This window comes from Zygosaccharomyces rouxii, assembly GCF_000026365.1.
Source record: "Zygosaccharomyces rouxii strain CBS732 chromosome G complete sequence".
Classification (NCBI taxonomy): Eukaryota; Fungi; Ascomycota; class Saccharomycetes; order Saccharomycetales; family Saccharomycetaceae; genus Zygosaccharomyces; species Zygosaccharomyces rouxii.
Window position 1 is genome coordinate 728182 of NC_012996.1, and position 14599 is coordinate 742780.

General features: G+C 39.0%; 10 protein-coding genes and 4 non-coding genes across 14 annotated transcripts; 5 read left to right on the plus strand and 9 right to left on the minus strand.

Annotated features, from left to right (window-relative positions):
* Positions 1–91: 91 nt before the first annotated feature.
* RRN10 (Rrn10p) lies at positions 92–508 on the minus strand (the record flags this gene model as incomplete). Its single annotated transcript, XM_002498342.1, has 1 exon — positions 92–508. The coding sequence occupies one exon, from the start codon at positions 506–508 to the stop codon at positions 92–94; it is 417 nt and encodes a 138-aa protein (XP_002498387.1).
* A 424-nt stretch (positions 509–932) lies between these two features.
* SCR1 lies at positions 933–1467 on the minus strand. The gene has a single exon (XR_002648433.1).
* Positions 1468–1615: 148 nt separating this feature from the next.
* On the plus strand, positions 1616–1984 carry ZYRO0G09064g (uncharacterized protein; the record flags this gene model as incomplete). Its single annotated transcript, XM_002498343.1, has 1 exon — positions 1616–1984. One exon carries the CDS (start codon positions 1616–1618, stop codon positions 1982–1984), a length of 369 nt encoding a protein of 122 aa, XP_002498388.1.
* A 58-nt stretch (positions 1985–2042) lies between these two features.
* LSM2 (Sm-like protein LSM2) lies at positions 2043–2390 on the minus strand (the record flags this gene model as incomplete). The annotated part of the gene is made up of 2 exons (XM_002498344.1): positions 2043–2276; positions 2337–2390. 2 exons carry the CDS (start codon positions 2388–2390, stop codon positions 2043–2045), a joined length of 288 nt encoding a protein of 95 aa, XP_002498389.1.
* A 271-nt stretch (positions 2391–2661) lies between these two features.
* Positions 2662–4011, minus strand: GDI1 (Gdi1p; the record flags this gene model as incomplete). The annotated part of the gene is made up of 1 exon (XM_002498345.1): positions 2662–4011. One exon carries the CDS (start codon positions 4009–4011, stop codon positions 2662–2664), a length of 1350 nt encoding a protein of 449 aa, XP_002498390.1.
* Positions 4012–4305: 294 nt separating this feature from the next.
* On the plus strand, positions 4306–5853 carry ZYRO0G09130g (uncharacterized protein; the record flags this gene model as incomplete). Its single annotated transcript, XM_002498346.1, has 1 exon — positions 4306–5853. The coding sequence occupies one exon, from the start codon at positions 4306–4308 to the stop codon at positions 5851–5853; it is 1548 nt and encodes a 515-aa protein (XP_002498391.1).
* A 355-nt stretch (positions 5854–6208) lies between these two features.
* LCB2 (serine C-palmitoyltransferase LCB2) lies at positions 6209–7915 on the plus strand (the record flags this gene model as incomplete). Its single annotated transcript, XM_002498347.1, has 1 exon — positions 6209–7915. One exon carries the CDS (start codon positions 6209–6211, stop codon positions 7913–7915), a length of 1707 nt encoding a protein of 568 aa, XP_002498392.1.
* Positions 7916–8178: 263 nt separating this feature from the next.
* Positions 8179–8625, plus strand: AIM7 (Aim7p; the record flags this gene model as incomplete). The annotated part of the gene is made up of 1 exon (XM_002498348.1): positions 8179–8625. The coding sequence occupies one exon, from the start codon at positions 8179–8181 to the stop codon at positions 8623–8625; it is 447 nt and encodes a 148-aa protein (XP_002498393.1).
* A 266-nt stretch (positions 8626–8891) lies between these two features.
* Positions 8892–9714, plus strand: RPS13 (40S ribosomal protein uS15; the record flags this gene model as incomplete). The annotated part of the gene is made up of 2 exons (XM_002498349.1): positions 8892–8912; positions 9280–9714. 2 exons carry the CDS (start codon positions 8892–8894, stop codon positions 9712–9714), a joined length of 456 nt encoding a protein of 151 aa, XP_002498394.1.
* A 177-nt stretch (positions 9715–9891) lies between these two features.
* On the minus strand, positions 9892–9965 carry ZYRO0G09218r. Its single transcript has one exon. It is a non-coding gene; the product is annotated as a tRNA-Val (tRNA).
* Positions 9966–10294: 329 nt separating this feature from the next.
* On the minus strand, positions 10295–10368 carry ZYRO0G09240r. Its single transcript has one exon. It is a non-coding gene; the product is annotated as a tRNA-Val (tRNA).
* Positions 10369–11289: 921 nt separating this feature from the next.
* Positions 11290–11362, minus strand: ZYRO0G09262r. The gene has a single exon. It is a non-coding gene; the product is annotated as a tRNA-Ala (tRNA).
* A 567-nt stretch (positions 11363–11929) lies between these two features.
* Positions 11930–13333, minus strand: OCH1 (initiation-specific alpha-1,6-mannosyltransferase; the record flags this gene model as incomplete). The annotated part of the gene is made up of 1 exon (XM_002498350.1): positions 11930–13333. One exon carries the CDS (start codon positions 13331–13333, stop codon positions 11930–11932), a length of 1404 nt encoding a protein of 467 aa, XP_002498395.1.
* A 526-nt stretch (positions 13334–13859) lies between these two features.
* On the minus strand, positions 13860–14498 carry PNC1 (nicotinamidase; the record flags this gene model as incomplete). Its single annotated transcript, XM_002498351.1, has 1 exon — positions 13860–14498. One exon carries the CDS (start codon positions 14496–14498, stop codon positions 13860–13862), a length of 639 nt encoding a protein of 212 aa, XP_002498396.1.
* Positions 14499–14599: the final 101 nt, after the last annotated feature.

A 14599-nucleotide genomic window follows, 5' to 3' on the forward strand; every position in this document is an offset into this window, starting at 1 on the left:
ATCACGTATAATAGCTGATGAGATGAGATGGGACTAACAGGTACTAAACAATTCTAAAATTTTCATGCATCACGAACCACGAAGAACGTGATCATATGTTAGCGGGAGAATCTCTGTAATTGATAGCTTTGGATACAGATTGCGAAGATCCCGATGCCAATTCGCCGTTAGAGTCCCTTAAGTAATCTTTGACCCATTGTTCAACCAAAAGTCCCAGTGTCAACAAACTTGTCTCGTCAAAAGCTTCAGTTAAGTGTGGATATTTTTGTAAACAGAGTTGGGTAGCAAAATAGTGTAGTACCCTTAGATCAATACTTGGAACTAGCTCACCTGTGAAGAGTCCATCTTTTCTGTCCTTATCACTTGCTATTTCTAACTCTTCACGCGTCTTGAACGGAATCGGTACTAACCCACCAACTTTTTGAGTCAAAACCTCATCTGCACTTACCTTATGGGTGCCATAATCGACGATTAGATCACTGCATGCTTCGTAAACCGTTCTATCCATTAGATATGTGTATAGTTAAGTAAATGGGATGGGCGGCTATCTTGTTTTTCCTCTTCTCTACTCCTTAAGTCTTAAACTTTATTTCGGGTTTCTTCTTATATACCCCTCGAAAATCGTTACCCGCTCGTAGTGACCCTTCACCCGTTCGAATCATGGCAAGAGTAGAAAAAAGTTTATATTGTCATGGCGTAACATTTACTTCGAAAACGGGGGGAAGGATGTTCCCTATTTCCAATTCCTTTCCAAATCGTTTCTCAAACCGTTTTGTTCCAATCTGGCTGTAGATGTTTGAACGGTGGCAGATATCCGCATGCATTTCGGCAGTGTCGCACCGAAAAAAAAGACTCCTTCTACGGAGAACCCGTAGTAAGTCCGTAAGTACCTACAACACTGAAATGACTCTTCTCAGTCAGTCAAGGGAGCAAAAAATAGTTTTGTACACCCCACGCTGCAAGCAACGTACCTTTACTGGTGGGTAATTATCAGCGACACCGCCCGTTAAGATTGGCACAGGGCCAACCCAGTCTGCACTTGTACTCGGAGAACTAGTGCTATCCCGGCCGCCTCCATCACGGGTCGCCCTCGCTGTGCTGGATGAAACTCCCCTTCAGCGGTCAAGGCGAGGCCCACAAGGAACCCGTAACTACTTTGCCACACGCCCAGGAACACGGATTTCTCTCGTGCCCGAACGCGCAAACAAACCCCGCGAAGATCGATAATAACCGGGACACGTTAACCCCGAGTCCCTCTCTCTGAGACCGCCAAGATTGACGGCCTCGGCAACTGGAAGCGAGAGAAGGATGACGGTTGTCGCCGACGCGCAGTGCGGAGCCCCACGGGAAGGTGAGTACCCCTTGCCACGCCGAAACGTGACATGCTAACCTACGTCCGACTGCGAGGATTGAACCAAAGTCAGAAATCCCAAGGTGTACAATTCCACCATTGAGCCATTACAGCTGGAGTCGTAGACGACTTATTCCTTTACATACTACCTGCTATTATGCATGTGACATCTTATCCAATGTCTATGTCAACTTGTTATCTCATCTCATCATACTTCTTCTCATTAGTGGAGTTCTCATCAGCATCAAAAGTATCCATAAATTAATGAGTGATAATCAGTCGCTTAGAGTATCACAGGCATTGGATAACCTTGCCAAAACTATCTTAGAACAGAGGGATTCGTCATCTTATAATGAAAAACTTCGTAGATTAGAAGCATTAATCAATATGATTTTGCAAACTGATTCCAATGGTTCCAAAATGGATACAACAAAACTAGATTCGATTTTAAGAGAAGATGATATTGAGATAATTGAAAAAAATCATCAAAGATACGCATTAATTCCAGTAATACCCCTTCGATCAACAACAGTTAGTAAAAATAAGAAAAAGAACAAAATACGTTGTTCGTACTGTAATGAAATGGGACATACTAGAGCTAACTGCGAAAAAAAATTACAACCACAACAATGATAACGTTTTATTCTGTTTTCTTGAGTTCTATATATATATATGTACAATTAATTTTCAATTATTTTTTCTCAGTCATTGCTTCCCTCCTAGCGGCATCTTGTAGAAGATTGATATCAACCATGTTTTTGTTCAAATAAACGTAACGTACCGTAGAACCTCTAATGAAAATATTGCGTACTGAACCTAAATGTGGGTATTTAGTCTGATCTGTGCATGAAATATTGTCCAGTTTCAAGTTGAGAAATTGATCCACAGATTTCAAAGTTCCTTTCAGTTCAATATCATTTTTAAGCTAGGGGCAAGGTTAGTCAAAAAGATACAATTCAAAATGCAGGTATCAAAAAAAACATACTTCTACTACCACTTCCTGATCAACCAGAGTTTTGAAAAATGAAAAAAATAACATTTAGAGACTGGTAGTTTCCCTTTATTATGGTATAAGCTAAGAGATTTGGTATTACGTGCTTCACCTTTCAATGCACCATTTTTTTCAACACTCGCTACGTAGGAAAACATATACAAAATAGCATTCCGGTAAAAAAGACGGTGATGGCAAAAAGCTACTGAATAAAAGATGGATAATAGACAAAGATAATGAATCATAATGGAAATGATAATGATGTTGTTGTGAACTATGAATAGGTGCGCAAGGCGACGTTTGGACATACGTATAAAACCTAGTTATCGCCATCTTGTCTTGTTTTCAAAACTAATGGATGACCCGTAACTCTAAAGTAAACATCCTTAACATCGTCAGTCATTGATTCGAAATGAGATGATGAATCGTAAGAACGTGATAAGTAGACATTATCCTTTGAACCATCTTCCTTTGGTTCAAATAACTCTGCAATGCCCATAAATCTTTCTTCAATTGGGTTTAACAATTGGAATGCCGGTTCCAATTCCTTATGAGGTTTATCAGTTTCGATGATCGTAGAGATAATTGCTAAGTAATGGCCCTTTGCGCAAACATGGTGAGAATCTGAAACAATTGCGATATAAATATCATTTTTACGATCCACTTGGGATTGTGGGATGATAATTTGCAAAGAGTCTGCATTGTTAGTGCTAGCCACGGGGTGATCTAAAATGCAAATGGCTCTGATAACTCTTTGACCAGTTGACTTACATTTTTCAGGGAAATAAGTAGGATCTGCAATAACTAATGGTGCACGGAAATGACCTAATTTTGTCTGAACACCTTGGAATTTACCTTGTTCGTTATAATCGACCTTTTCAATAGGAGTATCCAACATATAGGTACCACCATAGATGGCAGATAATCTAGCAAAGCCCTGTGGTAATTCTCCAAGACCGTACAAGGGGTACAAATATGGCGATTTCCCGTAACGAGAAAATGACTGACAGTACAACAAAACTCTCTCAACACTTGGTCTTGCAGGTTGATGTAGATAATCGTCGTTAGTCCAAAGTGCCATCGCATGGCCTATAAATTCTTTAGTAGAATTACCCAATCCAAATTTAGTGTAAACTTCATCCATAGTGTTTCTATCCAAGTCCAATCCTTGGTGGGTGGAAATGTCATCTTCCTCATAAGAGCCAATCCATTCTAAAAATTTCTTCATTCTACGCTTTTCAAATACACCCATTAAACTTGAACTAATGGCTTCCATCTCTGTGGCAGGAACTTTATAAATCTTACCTTGCTTGAAAACGTAAGAGCCTGAAACCTGTTTAAATTCCACATAACGAGTCACATCTGTGTGGACCAAGATGTTGGTCAATTCACCGTTTGCCATTAAAAATTTGGGGATCAAGTCCACATTCCAATCCCTATCTCTACCAAACTTGGCCTCTCTTTCCTCTTTGGAGATTGGATTCTGCTTGAATTTATCATACAACTGCGAAAGAGTAACAGATGCAGATTCACCACCGTAATGATCCTGCTTGTCGATATGCAAGACTTTCTTACCATCAACTGACAACAACCCTGACAAAATACATTCAGTAATACCTGTCCCCAGAACGATCACGTCGTATTCAGTATCCATTGACTCCGGATCCATCTCGTAACACTCCTATCACACAACAGTCACACTAGTCCTGTATATATCTATATGAACGTGTATACGTATTGGATTCTATGTAGACAACTATTACTACTACCTTAAATCCCGTCCCCTTTCGAAGAGAACGAGAGGAAGGCGTTGAGCGAGGAGTGCGGGTAACCGGTAGTGGAACATCGTCCTTCTTTCTAATCAGTTAATGCGGACTATATGTGATCATCACAATAAAATGATAACCCTGACCATTATAATTCATTTATTAGTGATGATTGTGAATCTGATATCTGTTTCCTGATGAGCCAAAAGGCAGGATTTGTAGTCCGCATCAGAGATGCATTGTTCAAATCGTCGCTAGCTAGGAATGCACCAGCGGTTTTCCCCCACAGGATTAGAGATTTTGAAGTAAAACCTGGTGAGAAATGGGTTATCTGGGGTCCCGGTAAAGGTCAATTCATGAATATTCTGAGCAACAAGTACTTATCAGATCCACCGCTGTCGTTACAATTTGGTGTTGGTGGGAAATATCCTCGAGTAGAACAGGTTTTGTTTAAAGGTGTGATGCCAACAGCACATCTAAGTGCAAGATACGAATACTTTAAGGATGAATTTGATGTTACTTGTAAGAAATTTATCCTTGATAATGCTGTTGGATCCAATAACGTCTCGTACGATGTCGCCAAGACTGACAGAGAAGTCGATATGGCCCTTTATGACAAATTGATTGATTCCTTGCAATTGACCGATCTACAAGATAGATGGGCAATGGGATTGAGTAATGGACAGATGAGAAGGGCTAGATTGGCATATAGTCTTTTGAAGAAGCCTGATCTTATGCTTGTCGATGATCCATTTTTAGGGTTAGATCCGACGGCTACCAAGATTATTTCTGAGTTTTTAGCAAATTACGATTTACCTATTATCATTGGACTTCGTTTCCAGGATAAAATCCCCAATTGGTGTACACACGTATGTTGTGTGGAGAATGATGGCCAAGTTTTATTCCAAGGGCCTGTAAACCAACACGATGTACAAATCAAAGAATTGAGAGATTCTCGTGTGAGTAGTAGGTACTCTGAGAATATGGGTTCTTCAGATTTGGAAGGACTAATATCTGGACATCCGTTGTTTGCCACGAAACCGAACGTTCCTCATTTGGAACTAAGGGGACTTGATGTTAAATACAGAGGTCAACCGGTTCTTTCCAATTTACATTGGAAGGTGGAACTGGGATCTCGTTGGCACGTTCAGGGCAATAACGGTAGTGGTAAGTCAACGCTTCTGTCACTGATTACTGCAGAACATCCTCAGTCGTGGAATAGTAGAGTTGTAGAGCATGGTACACCACGTAGAACGGGCAGCTCAAGCTATTTTGATATCAACAAGAACATAGGCATGTCAGCACCTGAATTGCATGCGATCTTCTTGAAAAACTGTGGAGATCGCCTCAATGTCAGAGAGTCAATCGCTACTGGATTCCATGAAGCCTCCAATAATAATTTTACACCAATATGGTCAAAATTGAACAAAGACCAACAAACCATGGTGGAAAAATTTATCAAATATTTTGATCTACCATCTGATAAACTATTCGGGGAATTGAGTGTAAGCGATCAAAAATTGGCACTTTTTGTAAGAAGTATCGTTAAGATGCCAAAATTGTTGGTGCTTGATGAAGCGTTTTCGGGTATGGAATTAGAACCTATGTTAAGATGTCATGAATTGTTGAATCACTGGCCAGGTACTACAATGGTGGTATCACACGTCCCAGAGGAAACGCCAAAATGTCATCACTATTTGAGATTAGTATCTCCAGGCGTATACGATATTGGTCAAGTACGGTGAATCGTAGTATCACGTGTTCTTGGCGTGCTCGTACAATATGTGGTGTTCTGGTGTAAACATGGACTCCTTTTTTCCTCTTCGACATGAAAATTTCTTTGTACGTTTATTAAACAAAAAAAGAACCATTTCTAAGTAAGATTAACATAAAGTTCTCACTTGTATATACGTTAAAATATACTTGGCAGAGGCTGTCTTCTAAAATCAATTGTTAGGAGGAGGCAAATAATCTGTTACTACAGAAAGACAAAGTGCTAAAAGGAAGATTTTATTGCTTCTTTCCTTCGTTCCTTTCTTCCTTGTTATTACTATTATAATCTAATCCTATCCGCTGTTGTTATCGTTCTTCCACTAAGCAATGAGCGATGCTAAAGTAGAAGGGCCTACTGGAAGCACAAGAGTTCCTCTGTTTGTTCCTGAGAATTTGCCAGCTGATGTGAAAAAAGAGAATGAATACGGTACGTTGACATCAAAGGAACATCTTCACCAGACGAAATCGCTTAATGGTAAACCAATGGAGCCACCAATTATGGATACACCACCATACTATATTTCTCTTATAACGTATCTTAATTATTTGATTGTTATTATCTTTGGCCACATGCACGATTTTCTGGGTATGACTTTTCAAAAGGATAGTCATCAAGATGTCATGGAAAAAGATGGATGGGCACCATGGTATTCAAAATTTGAATCTTTCTTTTCAAGAAGAATGAAAAAGAAGATTGATGATTGTTTCTCGAGACCTACAACTGGTGTTCCTGGTAGATTTATTCGTTGTATCGACAGAATTTCTCATGAGGAGAACAAATACTTTACCTACCCAGGTACCACCTCTATGTGCCTAAATTTGTCTTCATACAATTATTTGGGATTCGCCCAAAGTGAAGGTCAATGTACTACTACTGCTTTGCAAAGTGTGGATAAATACGGTATCCATAGTGGTGGACCACGTACTCAAATTGGTACCACTGATTTACATTTAGATGCTGAAAGGTTAATTGCATCTTTTCTAGGTAAACAGGATGCAGTAATCTTTTCCATGGGGTATGGTACCAATGCTAATTTTTTCAATGCCTTCTTGGATTCCAAATGTCTTGTCATTTCAGATGAGTTGAACCATGCTTCCATCAGAACTGGTGTTAGACTTTCAGGTGCAGCAGTGAGAACCTTTGCACACAACGATATGGTCGGTTTGGAGAAATTGATTAGGGAACAAATTGTTTTGGGCCAACCAAAGACTAACCGCCCGTGGAAGAAAATTCTAATCTGTGTCGAAGGACTTTATTCAATGGAAGGTACTCTTTGTAGCTTACCAGAAGTGGTGGAATTGAAGAAAAAATACAAATGTTACTTATTTGTTGATGAAGCTCATTCTGTAGGTGCTATGGGACCAACAGGTCGTGGTGTATGTGATTTATTTGGTGTTGACCCAAATGACGTTGATTTCCTAATGGGAACTTTAACAAAGTCATTCGGTGCAGCTGGTGGTTACATTGCATCAAATAAATGGGTTATCGATAGACTAAGATTAGATTTAACCACTTCCAATTATGCAGAACCAACACCTGCACCTGTTCTAGCACAAATTATTGCATCTTTGAAAACCATAAAAGGTGAACTAGCACCTGGTGAAGGTAAGGAAAGATTACAAAGAATTGCGTTCAATTCACGTTATCTGCGGTTAGGTCTACAAAGATTAGGATTTATCGTTTACGGGGCTCCTGATTCTCCTGTTATCCCATTATTATTATACTGTCCAACAAAGATGCCTGCATTTTCAAGAATGATGCTTCAAAGAAAAATCGCTGTTGTTGTTGTTGCATATCCAGCAACACCTCTGATCGAATCAAGAGTGCGGTTTTGCGTATCTTCATCATTGACAAAGGACGATTTGGACTATTTGTTACGTCATGTTAGTGAGATTGGTGATATGCTTTTCTTAAAAGCTAGTTCAGGTGCCGCTAGTGTACCACAAGATGGTAGACCTCCAAGATGGGATGTAGAGGACGTCATTGCTCGTACCGCAGAGGATTGTAAGAATGACAATTTTTTCTTAACTTAGACGTTTAGTGTAATAATGCAATAAGAAGATTTTGGGTTGGGTTCATTATTCTTTGTTCAAAAAGCTACATACTCACGCACGCATATATATATATAAATATATATAGACGCCAGAAAGATATCATAATTTTCCCCCAATATTTGAATTCTGTATACAGGGGTCCTGTCTCCCCTTTGGTTATTCGGATCGCGCTACAAAGTTGACTCGAGATTGATTAGGTGCTCTTTAGCTCCATACACACAAAGGGCAGTAGCATTGATAGCATGGCTTCTGAATTATACTATTTTAATACCGTTACAAAGGAGAAGATCAGAAAGTTTCGTATATCGACCTCAAGATCTGAAACTCTTCAAGTTCTCCCCATTAAGATTCAACCAAAGGATTATGAAATAACGATAGATGAAGAAGAATTGGAAGAATTAGAAGATGTCAAAGAATTGTCAGAACTAGCAGAAATACTACCTGATAATTCTCCTCGTTACCTTTTAACGGCCTATCCACTGACAACAAGAGAAAACATTAAACAAGTGCCACTTGTCTTAATCTATTGGAAACCCGCTACTGTGGTATCTCAAGAGTGGAAAATGCTTTACGCAGGTGCATTGGAGCAAGTAAGATCAGAGTGTGGTACTTATAAATTAGTCGAGGTATCATCAGGATTGGAAGATGATGCTGATGTGGAAGAATTGAAGGAACAGCTCGAGAAATAGAAGAACCTTTATAACACTTTCTATACATGTACCAGCTTTCAAATGACTGTCATTGATTCTACATCCGTACATCTTATTTTATTCACCCGTGCACCTTTACTGTCCTGATATTTGAATCAATCTTCTGTTCGAATTCGAAGCGACGCACCGACGCAAGGCTCCTTTAGTTGACTTTTCCTGAAATATTTCATCAAGCTCATCTCGTAGTTATTCGAATCACACATTGGAGGCTAAAAAAACCACATCGAACAGATAAGTCAGACAAAATGGGTCGTATGCACAGTAACGTATGTTAGTGCTCAAAACAAGATTAGAAATGGTACTGCTATTCGCTTTGCTGGTCGAAGCGGTAGTATTGGTACCTTTCACGTCGGGTCACATTTCATTTTCCGGTGTACATCAAAGAAGAAGAGCATTCGTGCCCTCTTCTTAGAGACCTTTCGTTATGTTAGGATCTCGCGGTGTATGAGCTGGGTGATTCCAAGCACGCGCACTATTTGTGATAGTGGTAGTAGTTGCAAACTAAACGAAGCACATGATGGAGGATTACTACATCAGCTCTTCTTGCTTTTTAGCTTTACCGGGGATGAAGTGTGGTCACTGTGAAGAAACCGCATTGGAATTCTTACTAACAGAAATTTTTTATTTTAACAGGGTAAGGGTATCTCTTCTTCTGCTATTCCATATTCCAGAAACGCTCCAAGCTGGTTCAAATTGTCATCTGAATCCGTTGTTGAACAAATCATCAAGTATGCCAGAAAGGGTTTGACTCCATCTCAAATCGGTGTCTTGTTGAGAGATGCTCACGGTGTTACTCAAGCTCGTGTTATCACCGGTAACAAGATCATGAGAATCTTGAAGTCCAACGGTTTGGCTCCAGAAATCCCAGAAGACTTGTACTACTTGATTAAGAAGGCTGTCTCTGTCAGAAAGCACTTGGAAAGAAACAGAAAGGACAAGGACGCTAAGTTCAGATTGATTTTGATTGAATCCAGAATCCACAGATTGGCAAGATACTACAGAACTGTCGCTGTTTTGCCACCAACCTGGAAGTACGAATCTGCTACTGCTTCCGCTTTGGTGAACTAAGGTGGTACGCTTTTTGTAATTTATATAATTTAGCAATAAACCACTTTAATTTTCTCAGAAAAAACGAAAAGGCATATAGAGATAGTAGACTGACAGTCTCTGGATGTTGTTGAATCTTTGGCGGTTGAACTTGTGTAGTATTATTCCAATCAGGATAAGAAAAATTGCAAAAAAATATGATTTCGCCCGGGATCGAACCGGGGACGTTCTGCGTGTTAAGCAGATGCCATAACCTACTAGACCACGAAACCATATGAATTGTTGTTGAACTTGAAGGTTCAGTTTATAATGTTGTTTGCTTTTATTTACAATATTTCATGACCTTACATGATAGGTGATCATACTATCTAGTTTTAACTTGCCAGAACTTCTCGGGGTTAATATCAGCTGAAATGCTGAAATTACAATAATATATTAAGAGATCTAAGACCTCACTAGACCTAGAATATAGCTCAATTAGAGGAAAAAAAAAACTCTTCAGAGACCGCACAATCAAGTGTTATCAATTCAGTCTTGCAGTACCTCGCAGTAATTGGACCTCGGTCCATTACACAGCGTTACTGAAGAAAAAAAGAAAAAATGATTTCGCCCGGGATCGAACCGGGGACGTTCTGCGTGTTAAGCAGATGCCATAACCTACTAGACCACGAAACCATATTAATTGTTGTTTTCTCTTAAATATTTGTGGGTTATTACACAATTGAAACTTTTGGATGGGCATGTGACTATTAGAAATGCATCAGGTTTCAATAGGATGGATTAAGCTTTCAGTAAGGAGCTAAGTGGTTCATATCAACAGGTGCTTGATTCTAAAGGCATTGGAATTCTTGAGAATTATCTTCGTTTGTGAGATAGTACCAATTGTCGGTCTGAGTGGGGCAATGGATTGTTGAAATCATTTTGTAGGGTCTTCGCAATTTCATAACCTTCTTATTAATAAAGTAACCGCATGGTTCAATAGTTAGACGATTGCCTGGTACCTTCATGACCGAATAGGACTAGCTCACTAAATAATAAAAATTCTAAAATAGGATCAGGGCTGAATCTATATGACTATTACTATGACTTGGAGCGACATGTGATCTATCTAATTGGTAGCATTCGCTTGATATTGCCAACTATGGTGCAGTACCAAGCGTACGAAGCTCAAAATATGTTGATGGGCCTCGTTAACCAACAGTTTGTGTCATACAGATGGAAAGGACAGTCATATTATGTCACGTGCTTCATCTTCTTCATAATTAGAGCTTGGTATGTTATGATAGCCAAGTAATTTGGCATTAAGGTAAAGTTGTCTGTAGAGTTTGAAACATTAGCGAGTTATCAAGATTAAAAATACAAGATTTTTGTTTTTACAATTTGACCGTAGTTGGTTTTTTTTGTGTTTAGTTACTATCCGGTGCAGTTAAGGATAGGCAAGAAACCAAAATAAATTCTGAAACTTTTGAACAAATATGAAGTAGGATATAATCGTGTTTACAAAAGCAACAAGTTTTTATTCCAATTAATTTCAGAAGTTTTTTTCATATTTAAAAGAGTATAGTATTAGATTAAATAAAAAGACAAAAAAATTAGTGGACACAACCGGATTCGAACCGATGACCTTCTCCTTGCAAGGGAGACGCGCTACCAACTGCGCCATGTGCCCAAAGATTTCTAATATTTCAGGAGGTAAGGTACAGTAGAGACAGAAAAGAAAATTTAGTGTGTAAAGAACCACAGCCAATTACTTAGAAGAATACGATATCACTAATACTTGGTTACATGATCTATCATGACTGGGTTCTTTCATCGAGCTACACCTCAGATCTTGATTGGATCTAAGAACTTGTTGTATACTATTATTATCGTAAGGGACACAAAAACGCTTAAGTAGAAATATTCTTACTAGCTTGATGGCATAAAGCAAGGTGTAAGTGACTAATAGTATCAAGCTGAGCGAAAGATAAGGCGCTACTTGAGCTATTCTGCCAGATTGCTGAAAATGATACGTACATGATTTTCTGAAGACCTCCTTAGACTGCTACTCAGATAAAAATGTACGAAGTGTAATAATAATAATAATAATAATCATTTCTCTTACTCTAGTATTACCGCCTAAACTTAAAGACACCTAGTATTGTTTATTTACCGTAATTGGTCCCGGGTTCATTACAAACGCATAAATAGCTTTATGTTATCTAACAATTCGTACATCACGTAATTAAAGAATAGGCTAATCATGACCAGCATCACCTTTCCAACTACCTTCGAATTGGTGCTTAACTAAAGCCATTTCATCATCCATTCCTTTAGCATTCATTTGACCTACGTCTGGTGAAAAACTTGTAATTGGTAATATCATCAAATCGTCAACTGTAATGGGTTCCGTTATCAAAGTGAAAAATTCCCAGGGTATATGTCTATTGACCAAAAGTGATTCTATGATCTTTCTGTAAAATTTCTTGGTTGATACACCGTTCTCATCCTGTGCAGCAGCTTCAGCGGGATCCACTGTCGTTGGGGTGTAAATATTACCATTGAGTAGAAGAACATCGTTATTATTTTGAATCAAATTGTTCAGGTATTGCATTACCATATCCGAAAATATGCCTGGACCAGTCCAGTTCATAATATCACTACCATCAACATTTTTATCAGTTTTTGTCTCATCATGATCGTAATGAGAATCTCTCGCGCGCTTATCTCTATAATTAACGTTATAATCATTCTTATGAGTCTTATCAATGAGTTCTTCTGCGGTTTTCTTTACACTTGACACACTGTACAACGTAGTTGCTGTGATATTCAAGATCAATTCACGTAATACTGGGTGTCCTGGCTTCGACTGAATCGTCCATTGACAAAATTGAATCCTACGTGCAAACCAATCGCTCCAATCTGTTCTATCAGGATCTGCTTCAATACCAATGACTAAACCTGGTTCGCGTTCATTCTGCGCGACGACTTCTTCACTTTTAAACCCCTTATACGGAACTGGTTTCCTAGTTTCTTTAAATGTTTTTAACTTTTCTCTGTCCACAGATGGCCATTTATTCAATGGTTTCAAAGGAAATGTATCCATATCAGAGTAAATACCACCTCTTGCATAAAGCAGCAAATACCTGAGAAAATCTGCTTTTAAAATGTTTTTGGGCATCTCTTTGAAAGCTTTCAAAACAAGCGGCAGTTCACCGTATAAATTTTGCAAAAATGCTTCAATATTATCATCGGGCACTAGCATATACTCAAATCCTTGTAGTGTAGCGGCTTCTGTCCAGTCTCTTTGGTAACTTCTAAAAGAAGCTGGGAAATCTAATGAGTCCTCCTTAACTTTCCATGTCTGCCATATACGTCTTGGTATGGGCTTTTCAGGTTCATAAGGGAATGCCATAACCAATTGCTCCCTCAAGTCCTTCAATTTTCTGTCCTTAACTCTGAGTTCTTTTAGATTTAGTTGTTCCACATGAGACGTTGTTGGCAACGCAACATTGGAAATCTCTGGTGCTGTAATAAATTTTGCATATTTCTTGTTGGAAAGATGGAATGCAACTAACGAATAGAGAAGCAGTATACCGAAGAAAATTTGTTTCGTCCTCTTATCCAGGCGAAATTCTGACTTATTCAAGGGTTTAATCATAATGAGTACGTACTGGTATCCTTCTTTTTTCCCCCTTCCCTTCTTTATTGTTAAATAGAAGTTAAACTAATTATTCACCGTTATATATACATAGCGTCAACTAGACAGGTACCTGTACTCATTTATTCGCGTCTTGCACGAAGTTTCAATTGCATTTACAAGAAACAAAAATCTTACAAGCCTGGATGGTTCCACGATTCTTGCTCGCTCCAGACCAATTTCAAAAACGCAATTTTGAAATTTATTACACTTTAATCAGTTTGCTCTTAGAGGTAGTTCCCCAGCATCGAGGCCCTGGTCCCCGGTTGATTAACATTCTGAAACGGACTAGCTTGCGCGAAAGTCGGAATCCAGGTTCAGTAACAAGACACCTTTTCTTACCAACGCCACGAAATACGAAAAGATTTCGAACGTTAACTATTTACCTGAAGTAGTTCTAGAATTTGGCCGTAAATCATTATAACGGTTGCTATGTGGCTACAGCAAGTCGCCATATCTATTTTCGCCATACGTAAAGTAAAGAAGCCTATGCTAGTTGAACGTTGTTCTCAGCCAGTTCCTGTTTCAATTCCTGCATAGATTTTTCGTCAGAGAGGAAGCCTTTTGAATACTTCTGCAGAATTGTTGTCTTATAACCCAATTTCGATGCACTGATAGCCGTACTCTTAACGCAATATTCAAAGGCAAGTCCAACTACGTAGACCTCGTCAATTCCATGGCAATGTAAATAATTATTCAGCTCAGTCTTGTGATGATCCCAGATATCGTTAAATGCAGAGAAGTACTCCCTGTCTTGAAGGTAACCCTTACTAACTATGAGGCAGCCAATTTTTTTTTGTTCTTCAAGCATTTCTGGTGCCAATTGGCTCCCACGAGTTCCTTCTACACAGTGCACAGGAAATAACGTTCCTTCTATCTTTCGATCATCACCTTCCACCGGGGAAACATAGGTAATCGGTGAGAAATCTGCCAAGTTATGTGATTTGGCAAATGAAATGTGATTATGTGGGTGCCAGTCCCTTGTCATTACCACTTGGTCCCATTTTTCAGTTGGATCTTCAATGAGGTCAATTACCGGCTTAACTATCTCATCACCATGAGGAACAGCGAGTGAACCTCCTGGCAAGAAATCATTTTGCACATCAACTACTATTAGAGCTCTCATACTGCAAAAACTTACAGGGATTACTTCTCCATTCGCTTTCTTGAAATTACGTTTCCATTTGGTTTGTTCGTCTTATATACTTGCTGCACGCTACGAACTCT